This window comes from Acomys russatus, chromosome 10, assembly GCF_903995435.1.
Source record: "Acomys russatus chromosome 10, mAcoRus1.1, whole genome shotgun sequence".
NCBI lineage: Eukaryota > Metazoa > Chordata > Mammalia > Rodentia > Muridae > Acomys > Acomys russatus.
The window spans coordinates 67,565,763-67,591,430 of NC_067146.1; the positions used below are offsets into that span (position 1 = coordinate 67,565,763).

The 25,668-nt window shown below is 39.6% G+C and overlaps 1 protein-coding gene across 1 annotated transcript in view; it reads right to left on the reverse strand.

Moving 5' to 3' along the window:
- Positions 1-25,668, reverse strand: part of Znrf2 (zinc and ring finger 2) — a 68,536-nt gene that overhangs the window by 11,302 nt on the left and 31,566 nt on the right. Inside the window, exon 2 of the mRNA XM_051152333.1 lies at positions 14,542-14,637. Coding sequence (XP_051008290.1) covers positions 14,542-14,637 — 96 coding nt within the window. The remainder of the gene's footprint in view (positions 1-14,541; positions 14,638-25,668) is intronic.

A 25,668-nucleotide genomic window follows, 5' to 3' on the forward strand; every position in this document is an offset into this window, starting at 1 on the left:
TCTTAATTAAAGGAAACAAAAAGAAATCACCCTGAGCAGGAAGCTGCTAAAAAGCTGCTTATCTCAAAAAAAGACACAGAAGAGTATCAATGCTTTTAAATCTGAAAGTGACTTTAGGAAGTTGAGTTTTGGAGACCACATACAGTAAGAACGTCTTCCTGACCTTTCCCATTGACAGCACGATGCTGACCCGAGACTGACCTAAGGCTTCCAGACAGTGCTGGAAGTACTGTGAAAACTCTGTGATGTCTGAAAAGTAGGAGCTTCCTACTACAAAGCAGACATTTCTTTAAAATATTCTAAAATTGTAATTAAATTGTTTTAATGTTATTTTTATGTATTCATTTTTAAGATAGGGTATCATTATGCAGCCCTGGTGGGACCAGATTTTCTATGTACACCAGGCTGGCCTCTAATTTACAGAGATCCTCATCTGCCTCTGCTTCTGCCTCCTGAGTGCAGCGAATAAAGATATGCACTACTACACCCAGCCTTATATTCTACATTAATGTTTAAAGGGATCCTGCCTGAACTAGCATGTTGTGCTCCTTTAAAAATGATGAAAAACTAAAGCATGCCATCCCTCAGAGTATGAATAAAACACTTTCAGAGAATAGTGTGGCTCCCTCTCAAAGATTCATTCAGAGAGAACAGATTGAGGGATAATAGCCTATTTTTGGTCCATAGAAAAACCTGGTAATGAACACTATCCATGAATTAAAAAGAAGATGTCAGCACTTATAGGCCAATGTATCATGATCAGCACCTAACTAAGGCAGGCAGAGATGAGAGCACAGCGTTACAGCACTTCCTTCAAGTTCCGTACTTCACTGTCTTTCTGTTGACCCTAGCGGTCCACTATCATCACAGTCACCAGCCCAAGCCTTGTTCTTCTTCTGTTTTCTCCCTACATTAGAGCTCTCTTCTGTCTCCCGCCTCCCCCTTTTACTTATTTCCACTGAAGTCTTAGTGTCTAGCCTATGATCTGAAGGACCCAGCTTACAGTTACAGCACTAAACAGACAGACAGCAGAGAGAGCAAACGATGGTGGGTTTCATCCCAGCACTGTAAAACAGAGAAAACATGCTTTGTAAATGTTTGTAATTCTGCACCCCCGTAATCTCAGCACTCTGGGAGACAGACACAGGTGGATCTCTGTGAGTTTGAGGCCAGCCTGGTCTACAGAGAGAGTTCCAGGACAGCCAAAGCCACACAGAGAAACCCTGTCTCGAACAACCAAAGAAAAAAAATGTAATTCTAAAACATATAGTATATTCCTATCATGTAGTAATTACCCACAAAAATAAATCACTATAAAGCCTGATAAAGCTGTGAATGAATCTTCAATAACTTCCAAGAATGAAGCACTACTCTTTATACAGCCCACACATGACTGTGCTAAGAAGACAAGAACAAAAACCCAAACACTTCCATAAAATTTATGATGCATAATCCCAGCACAGGGCACGCGTAAGGCGGGAGAACTGTAGGCTCAAGGTTAGCCTGGGTCATACAGAGAAGCTTTGTCTCAAAAGAAAGAAAAACAATAATCTTAAAACGTATTGTTCTCTTCTAGCTGACTGACAAGGCTTTCCGGTGTCAGAAGACATTATCTCTCAAATCTCACTCACCGCAAAATAAGAAAGATGAATGAGATGAACATTCGAATTCAAATGCCATTACCATTTCCCCAAAAGTCCACATAACAGAGTCAATATGAACTAGAAATATGAGGAACTTTAACACACTCTGCATATATTGTTGAAAGGAAAATACCTGACTCCTAACACTACTGTATTAGCCTATAACTAGGTCTCATTTCTTTATTACAATACTTATTTTTAAAAAAGACTTTGCCAGACAATTTAAATATTTATTAAAACTAAAATATTTAATTAAATGTAGTATTTCTGAATTGTATCCTATCCATAAAATTTGTGCAACAAAGGCAAAATCCAATCTGTAAAATTATATTGTAAGAATATAAGAATTAAGGATAAGAATTATTTTTTTAATTTTTTATTATTAATTTATTCTTGTTACATCTCAATGGTTATCCCATCCCTTGTGTCCTCCCAGTCTTCCCTCCCTCCCCTTTTCCCCTTATTCCCCTCCCCTATGACTGTTCCTGAGGGGGATTTCCTCCCCCTGTATATGCTCATAGGGTATCAAGTCTCTTCTCGGTAACCTGCTGTCCTTACTCTGAGTGCCACCAGGTCTCCCCCTCCAAGGGATATGGTAAGAATTATATTTTAAGAATTCTATGTAATGCTGTTTCAAACTTGACAAGGCATGTATGAACCTAAGATACTTTGGATTTAATTTTTAAACATTAATTCAGAATGGTATATTAAAGGTAATTATTTTTATCTTTAATTCCTTTTAGTTCTACTACTATGATAACTACTTTCAGTATCAAGAGAAGCACACCCACACACAAACACCCCAAAACATCAGCTTAAACCAAAGCTCAAATTCTGCTGGAAACAGCTTTCTGTAGAACCCCATATCTGATCAGACAATTTAAAGTACCTAATTCTCAAATGCTATCTGGTAAGCAACTAAGTTAGAATGCAGTTCATTCTCAAAACTTCAAATACTCAAAAAATGCTCAGTTTTTCAAATTTTAAGTCTTCCCAATAAAATCTACCTGGAAACATTTTTACAGTTAAAAAAACAAACAAAGAAAACAAACATCACCATTCAGTGTGAAACTGTGTTCATTGGTTACCTAACACATCTGGAGCAGAGTGAAATTGGTACACTATACACTATTCCACCTTTCTGGCACCTTATTATCTATGCATTAATTTTGACATACAGATATGAGAAAGGTAAAGTTAAAACAATGACTTTTAACAAGAAGTGGGTGCCAGAATCACTTTGGGGGTGCAGTCTATCTCAACAGAGAAACATACCCAAGCTTGTCAGTATCCTATCGATCCACACACAGTTGCCTCAGAAAGGAGGTGTGTGTGTGTGCGTGCGTGCGTGCATGCGTGTGTGTGTTGGCAGGGGGGTGGTGTCAGGAAGAACAGATGCGAGTAGGAAGTGCATGTGATTTCAAGTTGAGCTGGGTATAGTAGCACAGTTCTATAACCACACCCAGGAGGCGAGGACAGGAAGCTAGGGTACTGTGAGAAAAAGGGCATGAGACCACCCACAAAAATATAAACATGTATGGGCTGGGCATGGTGGCACACACCTCTATTGTCAGTACTTGGGAGGTAGAGGTAATAGTATCTCTTCATGAGTTCAAGGCCACCCTGCACTACATAGTAAGGACAGCCTATCTTGTCTCTAAAATCAAACAAGCAAGAACCCCAAAATCTAAGTTAAAAGTTGAAAAACTGAAAACTTTACTAATACAGATTTCCATTTTGCTAGTAGTTTGACTAAGTTAGTCAACCTCTGAAAGATCTCCCTATTACTTGTCTTTAATATTAACATAGGGAATGTACTCAAAATATTATAGTTAAGATTTTAAAGAATTACGTAAGATTTTCTAAGTTACAAAATTGTTTTATTAGTAGGAAGTACTTTATGGATTTCTTAAAAAAACCAAAGCTAATTATCATCCTCTTTCCTTTTCACCTCGCCCTGATATTCCAGTTGTTCAAAGAAATCCATGTTGACTGGGAACTTTTGAGACACTTCTGACCTATACACACCCCTGACTGTGGCCAGACTGGAACAATAACATGCAGATGATTGTGCCCAATACTGCATACACTGTGGCTTCATTCACAAAGGCCCATACAAATAGTCATTTTATTACATTCTTTTGGACATACTTGTTGTTTTAGGTTAATCTTACACAGTAACGACTTATCTACATTTACACATGAGTAAAAAGGCTTGAGAAAGTTAAGTAACTTATCAGAAGCACTAAGCTAGTTGTGTTTTGGGACCACAGCTGAATTTAGCTTGGCTAATTAAGTAGCATTTTGCCCACTTCATGATCTTTGCTATAAGAAATAATTTCACTCAAATTTTAAACTTTCTCACTAAAGTAGCATAAATATTGATGCAATGAGCAGTCTTAGACAACCTCGAGGGTGCGAAGCTCTCAGTCTGTAGAGGACAACATGCTTAGAGAAAGCACTCGTCCTCGTAGTTTAGTTCTTAAAAACCCTGTGTGTGCTAGTGTTGGACCCTCTGACCTGCCTGTACTCATGGGCAGTTGTAAGCTGCCTGATACGGGTGCTAGGAATTAACTGGGATCATTTGCAAGAGCAGCACACTCTTGACCACTGAACCAGCTCTTTCCAGCCCCTGAGAAAAGTCTTAAGTTTGGTCACACTTCACCATTAGGAGTTAATAATATGTCATAAAGCTCGGAGTAGGAAGTAGCTCACACTACATGGACTGCTTGACCAGCTTTAAGTAACCCTGGCCAACAGCATGTTCTGTCAGAAAAGAAAACATTATCACCTGTGCTATCTACAGTGGTCACACATCAAGTGGAATCAGCTCTTCAATTATCAACATTAGCTGAGGTAAAATATCAAACCTCAGAATACACAGTAGCTAACAAACATACAACTGTAAGCTAATATAAACTTCTGTAAATTGGTATTTCACTAAAAGCTTCTCAAGCTCTTTAAGTTTGCATTGTCCAAAGAGATTACTTACAATTCAAGCAGCCAACTATGCAAATTAAAAGATTTAGCAGGTCCAAGCACATATCCATATAGTTATTGTAGATCAAGACAACATGAAGAAAAGCAGACAGCCAAAAGTCTCCAAAAGCCAAAACAAAACAAAGGCCAAGTGTCAAAGGCAGCCAGGACTCCATGCACAAGTCTAAATCACCACAGTCACTTTCAGACAAGCATCCAAACAGTAGGGTGATCTTTCCAGCCAATACGATGCCGAGCACTATCACGGATCAGGCGTTTTACCTGAAGATTTACTTTTTCTTGAACCCTCAATGATAGCAGAAGAAAACAAAAGCAGCTGAAATGTGAAATAATCCCTAGAAAAATCAAGAATTAAAAAAAAAAAAAATCACAATATTAGTAAAAAGCAATTACTCAAATAATGAAAAGTGGGGGCTCTCTTACTAGAATTTTCAGGTATTATCCCAATCAGTTTGAAAGGACTTAATGCTACTACTTGACATTAGAGATCCCCGAGCTGTTGCTGTTTTATTCAAATACTATAACACAGCTTATAAATGATATTTAATAAAGTGAAGCTGACTTTTAAGTTAAATATATCAACATGAATATGATATCGACCTGTATTAGTCAGCCTCAAGCTGGTCCTTACTCCTTTCCGAGTCATGCTCTGACTCACCTTAGAGTTACTACTTCTCTGCCTCGATGCGTTTGCTTTCTTTTGTGCAAACGTAACTAAGAATTGATTAATCATGCATCTACTCTTCAACTGTACTGTTACAAATGATACAAAGATATGGATCACCAACTCTAGCTCTGAGCGATGGCTCATGTTTAAAAGCCTGAGCATGGAGGAGGATTGCAAGTTGGAGGCCAGCTTGGACTACACAGTAATGTAGCCCATATGTTTCAGAAGCAAACAAAAATATTATTTAAAAACAGTCAAATTTTAATAATTAAAAATTATATGCCTGGAAATATTTTGGAAATTCACAGTTATCATCTCCTCTAAGAAGATGCGAGCAAAGGGAAATGGGCTCCACAATGGGGACGGGAACGGAGGGGTGAAAAGGCGGCTTTCAAACCACATCTTCATTTCCAAGGTGACCTAAAATCAAACTCGAAATCAGTACTAGGAAAGCTAAGTTCCTGATAGGCAGTAAATAACCATTTAAGCCACCTAAGGAACTAGTATACCATAGAATCCTTCCTAATCTTCCAATCTGTGGATGGCCCCTTTCTCTCATACTCACAAAAAGAAAACAAACTAACAAAAATCACAATTATTTGTTATACCTAATCTATTATTGTCCTAAATGGCACTCTACCTCCCTACCCCACCCCTAAAAAACCCCATTAAATTGTTGAATACTTTAAAAAATATACCAAACTATGCTTTTAACTAAAATTCAGGCTCATTTGTTTTGGTCACTACAGAGAGGTAAAAATCAGTTACTAAAAAACCCCCAAAAGTTCTTATTTCTACATAATTTTCAAGCTTAATTTACTACTAAGTACTTTTAAAATTAGAATAATGCATGAAGTTATAATGAAGGTAGGCTCATAATGGCAATAAAATAGCGAAACAATTTGAATTACAGAAACAACAACAACAAAAAAATCCCAACCCCAACCCATAAAAAACAAGCAAACAAACTACTGCCTGTGTGTGTATAGCTCAGAGAGCTGCAGGTTTGATTATAAGCCTGCAGTTTATTTAAGAACATTTCAGGGTGGCAGCTACCTCATAGAGCAGTGGAAGGACTATCTAGTAGGCAGCAGTACTGGGCAGGTCATGCCCAGATGATTAGTGCGCTAAGTAACCAAAGCAACAGTGGAAGAGAAGCCAAATCCAGAAAGGAGCTCTAATCCCTCTAAGACTACAATGTATGATTATCAGGAATGCAAAAAATATATATAACCTTGGCTGAACATGACCTCAGATATATGTCCCAAAGACATACTCAGCTGCTCAAAACACCAAGAACAACTTAAAAATCCATTAAAAAACTAGTTAATAAACTAATAAACTAGTTAATATACAAAATATAAAGCAATAATAAAAAAAGAACAATGACTCATCTAGCATAACTGCCAGCAAACAAAGATATTTTTAAAAGCTCAAGGTTCAAATTACGTACAGAATGGTCATGTAAAGTTATGTAGAAAGAACACATGAATGTATGCTTGCAAAAACATGAACAGGGACATAAATTAGCAGTAGAGAATATTCATGAGACCCTGAGTTTTACGCTCAACACTGCAAAAACAAACACACACACACACACACACACACACACACACACACACACACACACACACACACACACACACACACACACACACACCCTTTCTCTACTGTTAACAGCACAGGAAATTCAAGCTACCTAAGGTGAGTGGGGACTTTTCACTGGGTATTTTCTGTCTCTGCAATGTAACCATGCAAACATGTTAAAAAGAAGAGTTAATTTTAAAAAGGAGTAAGAACAGTGGCAGGCAAATGCACTCAAACACATTGGGAAGGCCATCGCCCCAGGTCATGGTGTTTCCGTGCCCAGTCAGTTTCGGAGCTCAGGAAGGTGTGCCTCAAGCAAAGGCGCAGGCTCCCTGAGCGCCTCGTCACTGCAGCTACTCACTGAGGTGGAACCAAGGCGTCAGGACCAACAAATGGCTTCTCTGGCTATTGTCATGTCATGAATAATAAAATCCTTTGATTCAGACCCAAAATCAGAAGATTTCATGTAATACCAGAGTTCACACAATTTCAGCAGGCTAACTGGTTATGGCAAGGTAAACAAACCATTTACAGGTCAACAAATGAAAATCAAAATACTATCAAATCATTGGAGTAGAGTACTTGCTTGGTACGCATCAATAAACTGGGTTGTGATCCCCAGTACTCCAAAATCAGCATCACCATCAAATGATGACGCTAAACAGAAAATGGCTAAGGCCTTTTATGAGACACAGAAAAAACACAGCACCAGGGACCAGAGAGGCAGCTCAGCAGCTGAGAGCGCTTGTTCTCGCAGACAACTTGGATTCAGTTCCCAGTGCCTACACAGTGGCTCACAACCGTGAGCAATTCCAGTTCCAGAATATACAACGCCATCTTCCGACCTCCATGGGCACCAGACATGCATGTGGAACACATAAATATGCAGGTAAAACACTCACACACAAGAAACAAAAAATATAACATAAAAGATGCAAGCACAGTTGTGGATAAATAGCAATCTGAGCAGTTCAGGTAGTGGGTATGGGGGCGGGGGGGGGGGTGGAAAAGTTTAAGTCCAGGTCTGGCTCACAGTGAATCCAAGTACAGCTTTGGCTACCCCAGACCTGTCCTTAAAAAGTTCTAATCCAAAAAGTAATGCTCAAATAAGTTGCATAAATATTTGTGCAGGTAACATAGCTGGAAATATATAAAGCCAACAGCTACAAGGTAGCTTGGTGAGTAAAGTACTTGGGAGTGCAAACATAAGGACCTGAGTTTGGATCCCAGCACCCATTTAAAAGCAGGGCCTGGCCACATGCATCTGTCACTCCAGACTTGGTGAGGTGGGGACAGGTAGATAGATCCCTAGAGCTTTCTGGTCAGCTAGACTAGTGGAATTGATGAGTGACAGGTTTAGTCACACCCTGTCTCAAAAACAAGATGGAGAGCGGTAAAAGAAGAAGAAAACACCAATCTTTGGTCTCTATACACACACATACATATATACAAATACCTGCACATATAGAAACATGTACACACATGCCAGAAAATGTTCTGTAAGGCTAATGTCACCAACACAACTTGAGACTTTAAATCCGAGAAAAATTGGTAAAACCAGTTACAGTGGGGGGTTTTGTTAAAATGTCTAAATCTGCCAGACTTATGTAGACCATGTTTGTTTTGCTAAGACTCCCTCTTAGCAAGTATACTGACTATTTCCATAATTCAACCAACTCACTTTATGTATTAATAAGCAGCTGATGTAGCCAGGTGTGATGGCACTTCTCTTTAACCCCTGCTGAGACAGATACAGGCAGATCTGAGTCTGAGCCCCACATGGTCTACACAGGGAACAGCAAGGCAGTTAGGGATATCCAGGGCTATGCAGAGAATCTTCTCAAACAAACAACAATAAAACAAAACAAGATTTTTTTTTCACTCCATAGAAAACATGTTTTCTACATTCACTTACGTTCTAGTTTGTTTCTTTTGCTATGATAAGATTTTGACTAAGAGAAACTTGAGATCAAAGTGTTTATTTGAAATTGTACTTACAGGTCACAAAACATCACTGAGGCACGTCAAGGAAGGAACTCAAAAGAATTAAAGTACACACCATGGAGGATGCTTACAGGCTTGTTTACAGGCTCATGCTCAGCTACTTTTTTAAGACAAAAAACCCCCACTGTTTTATGGATGACTATTTTGTGTGTCTGTGGACCATGTGTGTGCCTGGTGCGCAGGGAGTCAGAAGTGGGCACAGATCCCCTGGAACTGGAGCTACAGAGGGTTGTGAACTGTCTTGTGGAGGTTGGGAAACAAAGCTGGGTTCTCTGCAAGGGCAGTTAAGTGCTCTTAATTGCTAAACTCTCTCCAGTCCCTCAGCTGCCTTTTGAATTCAGCCCAAGCCTTCTTGGGCTGCCTAGGGATAGCACTGCCACAGCAGGCTGGGCTCACTCTTATCAAACAGCAACTGAGAAAATGCTTCCAGAGACAAGGCTCCAGAACAGTCTAATCAGGCACTTCTTCAGTTGGTTTGTGTCATGCTGACAGCTAAAAATATGATAGTCATCATGATTTACATAAAGGAATGAGGTATTTAACCACAAATATATCAATGAATTTAAATGCACGCCTTTAATCCCAGCACTCGGGAGGCAGAGGCAGGCGGATTGCTGTGAGTTCGAGGCCAGCCTGGTCTACAAAGTGAGTCCAGGATGGCCAAGGCTACACAGAGAAACCCTGTCTCGAAAAACCAAAAAAAAAAAAAAAAAAAGAAATGAATTTAAAAAACAGAGTGTACGGACTGCACTCTAACATCAGAATCAAAATGACTTTCTACCGTATCTTCCTACCAAAGTTATCTTTGAAATTAGTAAAAGAAGTAAAACATATTAAGTTGGTAAAGGCTATTAAAGTTTTTTAAAGATTTATGAATTTATTATTTATACATAATTCTGCCTACATGTGTGTCTGCACACCAGAAGAGAGCACCAGATCTCATTATAGATGGTTATGAGCCACCACGTAGTTGCTGGGTACTGAACTCAGGACCTTTGGAAGTACAGATAGTGCCATTTATATAAAGAGTGAACAAAGTGAGTCCAGAACAACCAAGGCCACACAGAGAAATCCTATTTTGGGATGAGGGAGTGAAAAGAAATAAGTTATTATCTTTTAAAATATCAACTAAATAGTTTAGCCCAAACACAACAACATATACTACAATGAAAAGAAGGTCAAAGATATTTTAAAGATTAAAAAATGTGAGAAGATATCATGTGAAATGTTAGACTGATAAGATCTAAAATTTAGAGGACAATATTATTCCTCCTGACTTGGGTGCTGGGAAGAGGGTCTCATGGAGCAAGGTTGGCCGGAACTCCTGCTTCTCCCACTCCAGCTCCTGGATGCTGTCATTACATAACTGTGCCATCACACTCAGGAACAGAAAAGGATTAATTTCAAATAAAGTTCCCAGAATGAAAATGAGAAGAACTGTACTGATGGAGTGGTCAGTGGTCTGTCTTTAAAGAGTGGATGGTCACAGCTGTGCTGTAGCTGATAGAGAGCAGCACCTTCCTAAATACATAGACAACTTCAAAGCAAAGGAAGAGGTTCCAATTCATAGTCTTTGCCCGTGTTAACCTCTGTAGCAATGTTTTTAAATACTCCGTTATCAAGATGTAAAAGTCCAGCAACATCAGAAATCAATACAATTTAATTAGAGCATTAGAAAAATCTACCAACACAATCTAACAGCAAAAAATGAGAAGGAAAGCAAAGACCTAGAGTCCCAGCACTTGGAGAGACCAAGGCAAGAGACCTTGTAAGGATTGAATCCAGCCTGGGCTACAGATTTTGTTTCAAAAACAAACTTAAATAAATTATGCTGCTTTTTGTTTTAAAAGAGAAGAAAATGACACACACACTACTCAAGTTCAAAGCCATCACCCATTCAGCAGGGTAAGGAAAAGCAGCGTGCCCCACCCACAGTGCACGGTTAGCTTACTATTAGTAAGCTTACAAGTGATTCAATAAGCCAAGGAAACTCGCAGAAACGCTCAGCAACAACTCACTTTCAGATGACACGTACATGCCCACAGAATCCAGACCCACTAAAGCCAGTGTTAGAGCCCATTCTGAAATGCCCTACAGCTGTGTGCCAGTGCTTGGTCCCCACACTGTGTTCCATGTAGGTGAGAAGTGGGTCATTGTTGGGCACATTTTTGAAGAGCATAACAGGGCCACCGCCACATGCTCTCTTGTACTCTCTGCTTCCTGAACACCAAGAAATAGGATAAATTTCCTTGGTCAAGCATCACTACCTGAAAGCATGAGTAAAAAACCAGTCTTCTCCTTTTTAGCTGGCTTCCTGGGCATTTTTGTCACAGCCGATGAAAAGCGAGCTAACAAAGCCAGCAACAGCTAGCATGGGGAAGTGTCACTTTTAACCCCAAGAGTAGGAGTAACCCTCAACACCAGGGACACAGTTTTCTGGATCTAAACAAATGCAGACAAGTATGTACACAGTATCTTGGGGATGATCTCACGCTCTGAGACCTCAGCTTACATCCGTTTTCCTCAATAGATATAGCTATCGGAATATAAGCCTGAGTATTCTGTGAATTTTTATAGATAGTTAATATACACTTTACAAATAAACTTCAAATTTTCAAATTTAGCAACTTCTGGAAGTCTGCAGAAGATACAAGTTACTAAGTATACTGAAAGGGAATTCTTGTTGAAGCATTTAATATGATTAACACCAACCTAGCTGAGTTGGTGTCAACATTTAGGAATTCAAACATGAAATGATAGTCATGTGACCAAAAGACTCAGCTTCGCAGACTCAGCTGTACTAAACTTTATGATAGCATAACATAACAGATGCTTTGCTTAGGCACTAAAAACGTCACCTCCAAACAGACACACCACCAATCTCAGAAGTGGTATTCTGGGGCTTTGCCTTTAAAGCAATTAGAACTCCCCATGCCCAAGACAGGGAGGCATGTTACCAATGTGCCACACCTTTCTGTAACCCCTAGACCAATAGAGCCAGAGATTCCTTCTCCACCATCACAGCCCTCAGGCTAGTTTGAAAATTAACAGCTACATAAAATTTTATGAACACTTTGCTTCTTACTGTAAATGTTTATAGATAGATGTAGGCCTAGATATTGTTCAGAATGGCTATACCCTTGCTTCTAAGCACAGGTGTGTATGTGTGCGCGTGTGCGTGTGTATGGTCTGTGTGCTTTGTTGTCAATAACTGTTAAGTAGTATAGATAGCATTAGGGGCAAACTCTTGACTCTTGAGAAGAAAGTTGTTTTTTTCAAAAGATTGCTAACACACCTTTCAAATTGCTTTGTTTTGTGTTTCTTTTTGGTTCATTAAAACTTTACAGGGATTTTTAGAGGGCTCATTAAGGTCACAGAGTCACCTACAGTAACCCTTGTTCCTTATAATAATAGTCAGCCCAGAGACTCCCACATTACAAGAGGGCACTGATATATATTCATATTACATCTCAATTGTTATCCCATCCCTTGTATCCTCCCATTCCTCCCTCCCTCCCATTTTTCCCTTACTCCCCTCCCCTAGGACTGTGACTGAGGGGGACTTCCTCCCCCGCTATATGCTCATAGGATATCAAGTCTCTTCTTGGTAGCCTGCTATCCTTCCTCTGAGTGCCACCAGGCCTCCCCATCCAGGAGACGTGGTCAGATATGGGGCACCAGAGTCGTGTGAAAGTCAGACCCCACTCTCCACTCAATTGTGGAGAATGTCCTGTACGTTGGCTAGATCTGGGTAGAGGTTCAAAGTTTACTGCACATATTGTCCTTGGCTGGTGCCAAAGTTTGAGCAGGACCCCTGGGCCCAGATCTGCCCATCATAATGTTCTTCTTGTAGGTTTCTAGGACCCTCTAGGTCCTTCTATTTCCCCATTCTCCCATGCTTCTCTCACCTACAGTCCCAATAGGATGTCCTCCCCTCTGTCCCACTTTCCTGGTAAGTGAAGACTTTCATGGGACATATCCCTTGGGCTAGTGTCCAGATGTAAGTGAGTATATACCATTTGACTCTTTCTGTTTCTGGGTTAACTCACTCATTATGATCATTTCTAGTTCAATCCATTTGTCCACAAATTTCGGAAATTCCTTGTTTTTAGTAGCTGAGTAGTATTCCATAGTGTAAATGTACCACAGTTTCTTTAGAGGGCACTACTTTTAATCCTCGAATGTCATTTCTTCTTTTTTCTTAATGGCGTTTAGATATGCACTAAGTTCCTCTATTTACTTATTTCTTTACATTAGAAGATAGCATATTACTATATAAATATCCCAGGCTGGCCTCAGTCTCAGTTGTGCTAAAGTTATAGGCAAATACCACAAAATCCAACTGAAGTTTGAATTTCTTATTAGTTAAGAAGGTACTATTTGATTTGTAATTCCCAAATTTACTCCATTTGACACTGAAGATGGTACTACTAGGGTCAAGATGCAATATCCTAGTCAAACATACCAAACTTAAAGCAATTGCCAGTTAGTGCCAGAATGATAGACAAATACATGGTGATAATAAAGTTTCAGTCTCCATTTCCTGCATTTATTTTTTCCTATGAGTTTTCTATTGCATTTATATATTAAAAAAAAAAAACAAAACAAAAACCTTTATCCCTACTCTTAACAGTGTATTGTTTATTACAGATTTGTTTGAGAGTTATTTATTTCATGTGTACAGGTGCTTTGCCTGTATGTATGTCTGTGCACCACATATATACAGTGCCCACAGAAGCCAAAAGAGGGTGACATGTCCCCTGGAACTGAAGTTACATAGAGTTGTGAGCCACCACGTGGGTGCTGGGAACTGAACCCAGGTCCTTTGGAAGAACAATAAGTGCTCTTAACAACTGAGAAATCTCTCCAGTCCCTCATTTATTATACATTCTTACAAACAGTCTTTTGTTTGTTTGTTTCTGAACATAGTTGTCACAAACATTACTTTTTCTTTAAGCCTAACCTAAAAGATTTTAGTCAACACAGCAGTTCTCAAAGTGTAGGGACATGAAGAAGTCTTGGCCAGCCTTTTCATTTAACAAAACCAAGACACCCACAACACACACACACACACACACACACACACACACACACACACACACACACACACTTCAATGTGGTGACAGGGCCTGTGTACCCTTGGCTGTTCCAGAACTAGCTCTGTAGACCAGGCTGGCCTCAAACTCATAGAGATCTGCTTGCCTGTTTCCCCGATGCTGGGACTAAAGGCGTGTGCCACCACTACTGGGCTAAAACTATTTTTATGTTAACATCATTTTCCTTTTTCATTCTCAGTTTCTCCTATGTACTAGTGGAATTTTCCAGGGCATCTGATGTGTTCTATTACAAAAAAACCTAATTGTAGAAAAATGTGATAATTCTTTGTCATTAAGCCAGATATTAAGATTTAAAAGAAATACAAAACAATTCCACTCTTGCCATTAAATGTTTTAGAAAATGTTCTTATTTTCACGTATTAATAGATACAACCTAATTAATAGATAATTTTTACACATATAAAGGTATCTTAAGATGAGAATTTGAGCCCTTCTTGCCATTTAAATTTTGCTTCATAACATGGAGTTCACATTATTTATGGCAATGTTAAATTGAAATGTTATTTTAAGGCACTGAACTTACCATTATAGGTTATTCTTGGTTTTGTTAAACACATCACAAGATGCAAATCCATTTCATCTGAGGGTACAAATTTTGAGCATACCGGGCACTTAAATCCTAAAACATAAAGGAAAACTGGTTATTTAACTATTCTGAATATCAAACTATAGTTTTTAAAAGGCATAGAAAACAAAAAGCATTTAAAACGTCAACATTAGACTTACAATAATGCATTATAGTACTTAAATACAACTTAATTTGGGAAAAAAAGGTTTGTGACTAGAATCAATGACTTAAATCAATGTATAGAGATTGTCCCACTATCTTAATAAACAAGTTAAATGAGAAAAGTGAGCTCTACCTAAATCCCCATATCTATTCCTATTATTTAGATTATTCTCATTTTTAAATCTGCCCCACACACATGTACGCAATTTCATATTAGAATAGCTTTCTATGCTGACCATCTTTATGAAAAATATCGTTCCCATTTGACCCAGTAGTCACATTCTTTATAGCTACACAGTAGCAATGTTGGTTTGAATGAAAATGTTCCCCACAAGCTCCTGTTTGAATGGTTCATCCCAGCTGATGGAGCTCTTTGGGAAGGATTAGGAGGTGTGGCATTATTGGAGAGCGCTTTGAGGTTTCAAAAGCTCATGTCATTCCTAGATAGATCTCTACCTTGAGGTTGCTGCCTCACAGGTAAGCTCTTAGCTACTGCATGGTCAATAGACTCACCCTCTGAAACTGTAAATCTCAGTAAACTCTTCTATATGTTGTCTTGGTCATGGTGTCTCTTTACATCAATAGAAAAGACAGTACCTTAGCAAATATTCTACCCAACCAATATTTTAAACACATATCTGAGAAAGAATGCAAGAGCTTTGAGAAGAGCAAAAGCAGGTCTATTATCTAAAAGTCTTGAGGTCTACATTATCAGTTGCTAAACTTGGAGATGCTTTGTGTTTGCACCTCAACAGTTCCTATGTTCAAAGCTTCAATACCAACTTGTTTGACGTACAGCCTTTTACAATGGGACTCTAGTATGTGGGTGTTAGGTCACTGAGAACATGTGCTCCAAAACTTAAAGCAGGGCTTATGGGACTCTCGAGCAATTTTCCCAAGAGCAAGTTGCTACGCAAGTCTCAGCCTGAGCCTTTAATTGCTCCCTAGCTTCTTGTCTGGCAAAGCAATGCCTCCCCTCCACGTGCACACCTGCCACTCTGGTGGTGCCAATCATTAGAAGGCCATTATCAGGGCCAAGTCCATGAGCCTCCAGACATGTGAGCTAAAGCAGCCTTATGAAATCAACCATGCTTGGGTACTTCATTACAGTAATGTAGAACTGACATTATAATAATTGGCCTTTCTGCCACACCATACTAAGTTCTAACGCAAATTAAAAATAACAACAAACCAAGGGAGGCACTTGCAGTGGATTTTGATACTTAAACGCTAGCTTCTTTCCTGCAATATTCAGTGTGGACTAATACTTGACGTGCTCTACTAAAATCAAACTAACATACTAAATGGGAGAATGCTACCCATTTCCCCTCACAAAGGCACAGTCACTCATCTTGGTTCCCTCCTTGTTGAGTAGGCAGGAATCATACACCTTGCTGTCCCACTATTCTTTCCTACCTCACATTTTGAAGGTGAGCAAAAGGATATGGAAACCTTTGATCTCAGATATGCAATTTATAGTCCGGCTAGGAAAAAAATCCAAAATAAAACAAAATAAAGGACCAGAGTTATCAGTTTCTCCTGGATGTTCTAGGTCCTCTGGCTAGAAGTAAAAAAACACTAGCACAGAACAGTCTGGGATGTTCATTGTGGCTCAAATAAAAGCTGAACTGAGAAGACAGAAACCAAGGCAAGTACAGAAAGGGGGCCTCCAGGAAGCCTTGAAGCAGCTGTGTAGCAGAAGCAGAAGTACTCTGATTGATCAGTGATCAGTGATTAAGAGACATTCTACATCTACTTCTAGCATATACAGGTTCTTACAGGAATTGTCTTCTCTCAACTGTGAGATCAAAGTCACGAACAGCCTGCTGACTTAAAACTAGAAACATATTGTGCGTGCGTGTGTATACACACACACACACACACACACACACACACACACACACACACACACACACACACATAAACACCCCAAAAACTATATAAACCTATTGGGAGGAGTTCCCATGCTACTTATTGAGGAATTCTGTTTCCCTAAGTGAAATATTGGTATATTTAAACCTTTAAAAGGTTTTATTTACTGGAGCTGGAAAGATGGTTCAGTAGTTAAGAGCACTGGTTGCACTTGTTTCTTTCCATTTCTCAACTCACTAAACTGAGAGTAAATAAAACTTCAAAAAAGGAAAAAATGGAGAACCTGAGAAAAGTCAGCAACAAAAGAGGAAGCTAATAGGATAGATAAACAGTGTCTTAAGTGGTATTAAGGTAGCCACGTCTTGTTTCATAATTCTTAAAAGCCAAAATGGGTGACAAGGATGCCTGTGACTTCCCTAACAATGATGCATGAAGCTAAAATGTGTGTCTGCAAGAACTAAATACAGGCCCCTTCAGGCTCCAATTCAAAGTATACAACATCAAATAACATTTGAAAACCTGAGGTTTCTATGAGTCACTCCTACACAAGAGCTCCTTGGAAAAACAATGCTTCACAATCTGGGTAGGGAGAATAGCCAGCAAGCCCAAAATACTATCTGTTCCTCATTTGAAAAGTGCTTAGAAGTTGATACTATAGCAGGAAAATAAGACAACTTCTCTTGGGAAAACTGCTCTAGAGGCCCATAAGAACTGCTTTAAGTTCTGGAGCACACGCCCTCAGTAACCCAACACCCACATACTATAGCCCCATTGTAAAAGGTAGGAGTCAGAATTTCTACCTGGCACTGGAGTCAGTTAGCTTCACCTGTCAACCAAAAGTCACCAGAAAGAGGAGCCCTCAACTGAAGAAATGCCCAGATCAGACTGGCCTGTGCTATATCTGTGCTTCACTTTCTTAGTTGCTAATCAATGGGGGAAGGTCCAGCCCACTGTGGGTGGTGCTATCTATCACTGGGCAGTGTAGGTAAAGAAAGCTGAGCAAGCTGGGAAGAACATTTCTTTGAGAGTCCTGCCTCGGCTTCCTTCAGTGGTAGACTGCACCTGAGCTGAAATAAGCCCTTTCCTCCTCCAGTTGCTTTGGCCAAAGTGTTTGTCACAGCAACAGAAGACCAAACTAGGACCGTGGAAAGAGAATAGAAACAAAGAAAAAAACGCTGAAAAAAAAAAAAACCCTTCTTTATAGTCTCTACCTATACCTATTAAGAAAAACAAACATCAGCCAATGGTGGTGCACCCCTTTAATCCTAGCACTCAGGAGGCAGAGGCAGGCAGATGTCTGTGAGTTTGAGGCCAGACTGGTCTACAAAGTGAGTCCAGGATAGTTACTGTCTCAAAAAGCAAACAAACAAAGAAAAGAAAAGAAAAACACCAAGGGTTCTGTAATTATTTAAGTGGGCAAAATTTCTAAACAGCACCATGGTATCTTTGGTGTGACAACATACTGAAGACAAGATATACCTATGTATACTCCTGTCAATTTGAAGACAATTATGAAGAATGTAGACAAAGCCTTTAACATGTAAGAAACCTCAAAACAATACAAGCATCAGTCCACTAAGAAAACTTGAACAGTTCAAACCCTGACCCTGGCCCTAAATACCTTAGGGCTCTAATTTATGTGGGTTGTTACTATTTGCATTCTTTGACTTCCTTTTATATATTGAAGGCTTTCCCCCCAAATGTTCTCAATTGACCAGTTATGATAATTCAAGATGACACTGCATCCATGAAATAAAAATGAGAGGCTAGGAAATAGTGATAGAGAAATGAAAGAAAGGTATTAGGACTGGCAAGATGACTCAGCAGGCCCTTGACAGGCAGCCTGAGGACCTGTTGAACTGTCTGAACGCAGGCAAAGATCTAAGATGAGAAGAGACGCAACAGTTGTCCTCTGACCTCTACATATATCATGGCATATGTGACTCAAATACACATTTTACACACATACACAAAATCAAAGTTCAAAAATTTTATAGAAACTTAAAATTCACATAGAAAGCTGGGCTCTTGATGTCAATTACTAATAATTATCATTTACTATGTATGAGAAAATGATCTAGATGCTTTAAATATACCAATTTAACCCTGCACGATCTGAATTCAGTCTTAATACCTTAAAGATAAAACAGACAGGCTAAGCGCGCGCGCACGACACACACACACACACACACACACACACACACACACACACACACACACACACACGAAAGAGCTGGCTGCAAGAGGACTTAAAGAGCCCTTCACCACAAGTCCACACAGCCTCTTCAGTCTCCCAGGAAGTAGAACCAAAAGTCAAGCAAGGCAGATAAAATAAAATCAGTTCAGGTACTCTACTATCCAATTAAACAGAAGCACAGAAGTGAGGAAAGAGGAAATCCAACATTCTTTTCTAGGCTGTAGTTAATCAGTATAGAAAATGATAGACTATAAAAATAAAACAGATAGCCATGCCAAAGTATATTACTATGAAATAAAAAGCCAATAGACTTAAAATAAAAATAAAAATAAAAAGTTTAAGAAGAAAAAAAGCAAAGTAAAATAGCTAAAACCAGGCCTTTTTATTTTTTTGTAGCTAGGTTTAAGTGCTTTTCAGAATCTGAATGGCATTTGTCTTTTCAACAAAGCTGGAAGCTGGAAGACAAGTCAAGCAGTAACTTCTAAATCCTCGGCAGGCACTCACTTAAGGCATAGCTAAAGTATTGCAACTTCCACTGCCTTGAGAAATAGGTAAGGCACCAAAACCCTTTACTTCCTATGACTATTTTCAAGAAGCTTCCAGAGCAAGCACTCCTCTAAACCAAGGGACTAGAGCATGCCCATGAGAAGTGAAGGTGAAGTCTTTGGTGAAAAACCATGTTGCTTAGACTAGGAGGCTGGAAACGCTAAGTGAAGGGAAGGCTGTCTAGAAATGATTCAGACTAATATAGTTATTGAGATATAGTGTGGGAATACTTTCAGAACTCTTAGAAGAAAAAAAATGAGTATCAAAAAATATGTATCTGCAAATATTCAGAAACTCAGGACACAAAAATCCAGGCATGAACAAGCAAATGAAGGATAAATACATATATGTAAGCACACTTCCAAATGTCTCTCTATAACTCTCTTCCAGATGGATCTGTCTTCTACCATAAACAACTTTTGTTGTTGCTTGCTTTTCAAGGCAGGGTTTCTCTGTGTAACCTGGCTGTCCTTGAACTCAGAGATCTGCTTGCTTCTGCCTCCCAAGTGCTGGGATTAAAGACATGAAAATAAAAGACATGACTGCTTCTAGGTATGGTGAAAGCTTACTGTAGAAGCAGACACATCTAGAAGGGTCCAGAGTGGTCAGGAGCCTGACCGTGTGAAGACAGACAGACGGTAAGGGAGAGAGGAGAGAGAGGAATAAGGGGCAGCAGCCAGGAGGCCAAAGGTACAAAACGAGGTGGGTAAGCAAAATGTCTGTGCTATACAGGAAAATAAAAGCCTCTGAGGAAAAAGCAGCCCAGTCCCAGAGCTGGAGAATTCAGGGTATAGTGTGGTAGTATGCCACCCATACCCTGTAACAGGTAGGGACTGAGGGATGCTGGGAGAACCTGGAGGCCAGGTCTGCTTTGAAATGTTAAATAGGCACCTCAGCTGTTTTTCCTGGTTTGAAACCTGACATCTGGGTATACATACTAACGTAGATAATGCTAGGTACACATTGGCATCTTGATAAGAATTAAAGAGAATATAAATGAAGTGCAAATATTCGTCAAACAGAGATTGTTCTTTTCAATATTCAAGCCATTCCACAAGTATAAAATCCACATGCCTGCCTGCTGGGCGTTAGTGGTGCAGACCTTTAATCCCAGCATATGGGAGGCAGAGACAGGAGGATCTCTATGAGTTTGAGGCCAGCCTGCTGCTCTACAGAGTGAATTCCAGGACAGCCAAAGCCAGAGAAACTCAAAACAAGAACTCAAAACTCAAAAAACAAAACAATCCACAGGCCTATGAAGAATAAATGTGACATACCAGTTGTATCACTTATACTGTATAGAATAAAACTGTGAACATCAGTACAGGTAAATAGCTAATGCTTGTCTACGGTTGATGACTGAGACAAAAAAGATTCCTTTTTCTCAATAGCCTAACGACACTTTTACTCACTACGTGTACACTGTATTCCTCTAGAAACCAACCAATCACAAGTAAAAGAGGACTGATCTCAACCTTAGCCTTGTAACACTGTATCAGCAGGGTGAGTAACAGGGAGATTTTCCCTCCCCCAAAACAAGGGCAAAAATCACCTGTACCATCAGTTAGAACCTAAGAGGGTAGGTGAGTAACCAGGCCGTTCTTAATATTTGTGCTGTTAGAACCTCAGGGCCTCAGCAAAATGAGGCAAGACCTTAATAAGTGATGTAAAGTCCCATCTCTCTCTAGTCCTTACTGTGAGATTTACAGAGCAATACATTATTCTACAATGACAGAAGGTTATCTAGATGCAATTTTATTAACCATAGGAAGTCCTGCTTTCCATGACAATGGAGGAGAAGCTATCCCCCCTACACCAAAGTCCAGACAGCAGGGAAAGAAAGGCATCCCAGGTTAGGCTGGCTATGAGGATGGCTTGCAGGTTCTTGTATTTCTTACTTCTTTCTTTCTTTTCTTTTCTTTTTTCTTTTTTTTTTTTTTTTGGTTTTTCGAGACAGGGTTTCTCCTGGACTCACTTTGTAGACCAGGCTGGCCTCGAACTCACAGTGATCTGCCTGCCTCTGCCTCCCGAGTGCTGGGATTAAAGGCATGCGCCACCACACCCAGCCAGGTTCTTGTATTTTAACCTTTATAATACTTTAATTGGCTAATAATTTCTAGATGGAAATGGTAGGTGGGCTTAAGCTTTCTAAGTATATATGAACTGAATTTAAAAACAGTGGAACAAATTAATGATAATGTGTTTACAAGACATTTTACAAAGTAATCTTCATTTGCTATACAGGCAATACAGACCTCCAACTATGGTATCTGTCCTCTCACATCTTCAATAATAGAACTAGAAAAGGTATAAGGAGCCTAGAAACTCACCTGGTTCAATTGCTCACTTAAAGAGAATACAGGTCCAAACTGGAAAGAAACCCAAAGTGGCAGAACCCAGCTCTGCTCTGGCTTACTGTACACTGACTCCTGTTGTGCAAGATCATTACAGCACACACATGCCCATCTGTCTCTGTGCTCAAGATCATTACAGCACACACATGCCCATCTGTCTCTGTGCTCAAGATCATTACAGCACACACATGCCCATCTGTCTCTGTGCTCAGCTTTGCATACCATTTCCCATTATCATCTTAATACAAATCTAGTGAAATCATTTAATTCTTTTCCTCTAAGAGAATAACTATGACACACCTCTGTGGTTTTGCTCAAGCAAATATGCCTTGATTTCTTGTTTTTGTTTAAAAACCTATTTCCATCTCTTCAAGTTTTATCATGTAATCTTAAGAGCTTGAGCCCCAAACACCCTCCATTGACCTTTCTATTCATTCTATGTGCCATCACTGTTTCTATGTAGACCTTATCTCTGTCAGAAACTATCTGTGAGTCAAAAGCTAAACATCTTTATATACTGTATATGTACTCTATCCCTACTTCCTCTCCCACCTAGACCTATCGACAACACTGAACACCTAGATCAAGTTAGCTTGAACTCTACAAAGATAAGAGCAACCTAATTAGAGAAAGAACTGTAATTATTATTAATCATAATTGCAGGCAGTCAAACCCTAACCAACTAAGAATTTTCCAAATTTATTTAAAAGGAAAAATTATTTCAAATATACCAATAAGAAGAAAAAGAATCAATTCCTATAACCAAACAAGTTTTATGGTAAGTAATACATGCTGCACAGCCAAAGTTCTGAAGCCTAACCTGAGAAAATAGCCATTTCAGCTGCCAGGGAGACCTATTCCCTGGTAGGCATATGTAGGATTAGCTGCTAAGAAAAAATTCTCCCAGAAGTAGTCAGGACAAGACATAGGTCAGCTATCTTCTTTCTAAACTACACGGTTTTCTAACAGGTATAACTTCCACTCAAAAGGGCAAAAGAGAAAACAAAACAGCAAATGAAATCTTCCAACACTGAAAAATGACAGCTACTTCTGTCAGGGAGCAAAGTATGTCCAACAAAATGAAAACAACAGAGCAGTCAAGAGCCAACTCCACAATGTAGTAAAATACATTCCAAAACAAGGCTGCTTGTTACGTACTGATCTTGTTCAGCCAGTACTTTGCCGTCCAGAGATCAGCTTCTATAGTGAGCCATACAGACAGTGGTGGAGGAGCACACAGAACTCATGTCCACAGACAAGCTGCACAACAGAGATTCTTAGAAAAATTATTTCATGTGGATCCAAGCTGTAAGCCCATTAAGGAAAGCCAGTGTTGTCTATGGCCTGCCTGTACATTACAAGTCTTCGGTCTTTTTTCAAGCAGTCTTTTAAAAACTATTATTTTTGAAGATAATAGAAACAGAATATGAATGAAGTAGTTTAGGTGACCTACGTTTCATAGTCTAAAAGTCATTACTACTTTTTGACACACAGTAAGCATTTAACTCTCTGAGTTAAAGGTCATCCAAAGAACCCCTGGCTGTTTAGACTGGAGGATACTGAAAGGGTTCACCTAAGGGTTACAATGGTGTTAAAATAAGCCATCCAGTTTTCTGTACAGCTTAAAAGCAAAAATCAAAACCAGAGATTTCTTCATGAGAACAAAGTAGTGTTGTCCAAAAGAAGCTACTGTTACTTACTGCCACCTTCATGGCTCAAGGTTATGAGAATGGAAATGGATCCTTTTCCTTTTATAAAACAGTGAGGTAAGAATTCTACCCAAGGGTTGGGAGGAGGGGGTATGGCACAGGCCTGTAATCCCAGGGCTTTGGGAAGCAGAGGTAGGCAGATCTCTTTGGTCTACAAAGTGAGTTCCAGGACAGCCAGGGCTGTTACACAGAGAAATCCTGTCTCAAAAACAAAACAAAACAAAACAAAACAAAACAAAACAAAACAATCAACCAAACAAACAAACAAACAAAACCAAAAACAATTCTAACCAAAAGTCAGAAAACTAGTGAACAGTAGAGCCAGAAACAGTGTGATAGTTTCATGTCACTTTATAAACGCTGAAATCATCTAAAAGGAACTTCAATTAAGAAAATGCCTCCATAAAATCTGGCTGTATGCAAGCCTTTAGGGAATTTTCTTAATTAGTGATTGATGGGGGAGGACCAGGCCACTGTGGGTGGTGCCATCCCTGGGCTGGCGGTTCTGGGTTCTATGAGGAAGCAGGCTGAGCAAGCCAATCTTCATCAGCTCCTGCCTCCAGTTAGTTTCCTGCCCTGCTTGAGTTCCTGTCCTCCCTGCAGGACCTATTTTACAACTGTTTTCAAGAAGAGGCGATAGTCTTTGCAGAGTCGCAAAACTCAAAAAGCAGCAAAATGAACGTACCTGCCACAAGTTAAAATAATCCATAATGGGATCATATTCTGGACACCTTAACAAACATACTTCATATATTTGAGAAACTATTCAGGAACTGAGTCAGGAACCAAGGAGGATTACATATTTGAGAGTCGGTAATTCCTGCTACAAAATGAGAACATTTTACAGCTACTGTTTTTTTGTTTTGTTTTTCATTTTTTAAATTAATTTATTCATATTACATCTCAATTGTTAGCCCTTCCCTTGTATCCTCCATTCCTCCATCCCTCCCACTTCCCCCTTCCCCCCTCCCCTATGTCTGTGATTGAGGGGGACCTTCTCCCCCTATTACAGCTATTGTTTAAGGCAGCATCAAGTACAAGCACATAGATGCTTCAACTCATACAGCTGGTGCAGTTACAATCATGGATAAGACTGTAAAGACATCTGCCCTTTGCTTATTTACAATCAACTCTTTTCACTTTCCTCAACCTCACTTCCAAAAAAAAATCACTGAACTGTTTCTCAGCCTACATGGTGGCTTTTTCTTTCTTTTCTTTGATTGTGGCTTTTTTATTGTCAGATGTTCATATCTGTGCACTCCACTCTGTAGGAGAGAGAGACAGAGAGAGAGAGAGAGAGAGAGAGAGAGAGAGAGAGAGAGAGAGAGAGAGAGAAATCTGGAAGTTGGAGTGATTGTAAAACCTTTGCAGTGGGGTCATAATCACAGATGCTTTTCCCTATCCTGTACTTTATGTAGAGAAAAAACTGATGTTGAAACTCACAGCTGTTTAGAAACCAAAAGCTGTCTAGACCAACCAACACAGGCACTTGCCTAGAAAAATGAATAAAAAGTGGGGTCTCTTTTTTAAGTCTGTGAGTGAATTAATCGATCTTACAGAAAAACATGCAGTAAAATACAATTGCTCTCATCAAACAGGTGAAACAAAGAACAGAAGAAAAGGGTGATGGGGAATGGTTGAAAAGTCAAGAATAGCTGGGGACAGGTCAGCTCCCATGGAAACCAGATCAAACCCCAGGTGGCAATACAAACATTCTTGAGAAACTACACAGTAAGGGAAAAAAGACCTAAAGATCAGTGCTTTAACTATTAATACAAGTGGGTTTGGTTTCTGCCACCAGGGAATGGTCCCGCATAACTAATAATGAAGGGCAGTGAAACAGGGGAAGAAAGGTCATCAAGAAAAACAAGTCAAGAAATGCCTTCATTGTTTCCACCCACTGCCAAGTTTTACTTTCTGGAAACTTGGTCCTGGGGTTGGTTGTGTTGGGAGGTAATGGAAGTTTTAAGGAGTGTGGCCTAAGTGTGTGTATAATTTTCAAAAGGACGGGACCAGTTCCTGTAGGATGCAAATGTATTAATAATTAGTCTTTGACTCCCTCTAGGCTCCTGCTTTGCCTTGGATATCTATACAGGCTCCTCGACTGTGGTAACCCCACCATGAGCCCTTCACCAGGGGCCAAACCGATGGAGCTGCAGAGTCCTGATTTTTTAGCTCTCCAAACTGTGGACTAAACAACACTTTCCCTTTCTTTATAATGTACCCAACCATGTGGATGTTT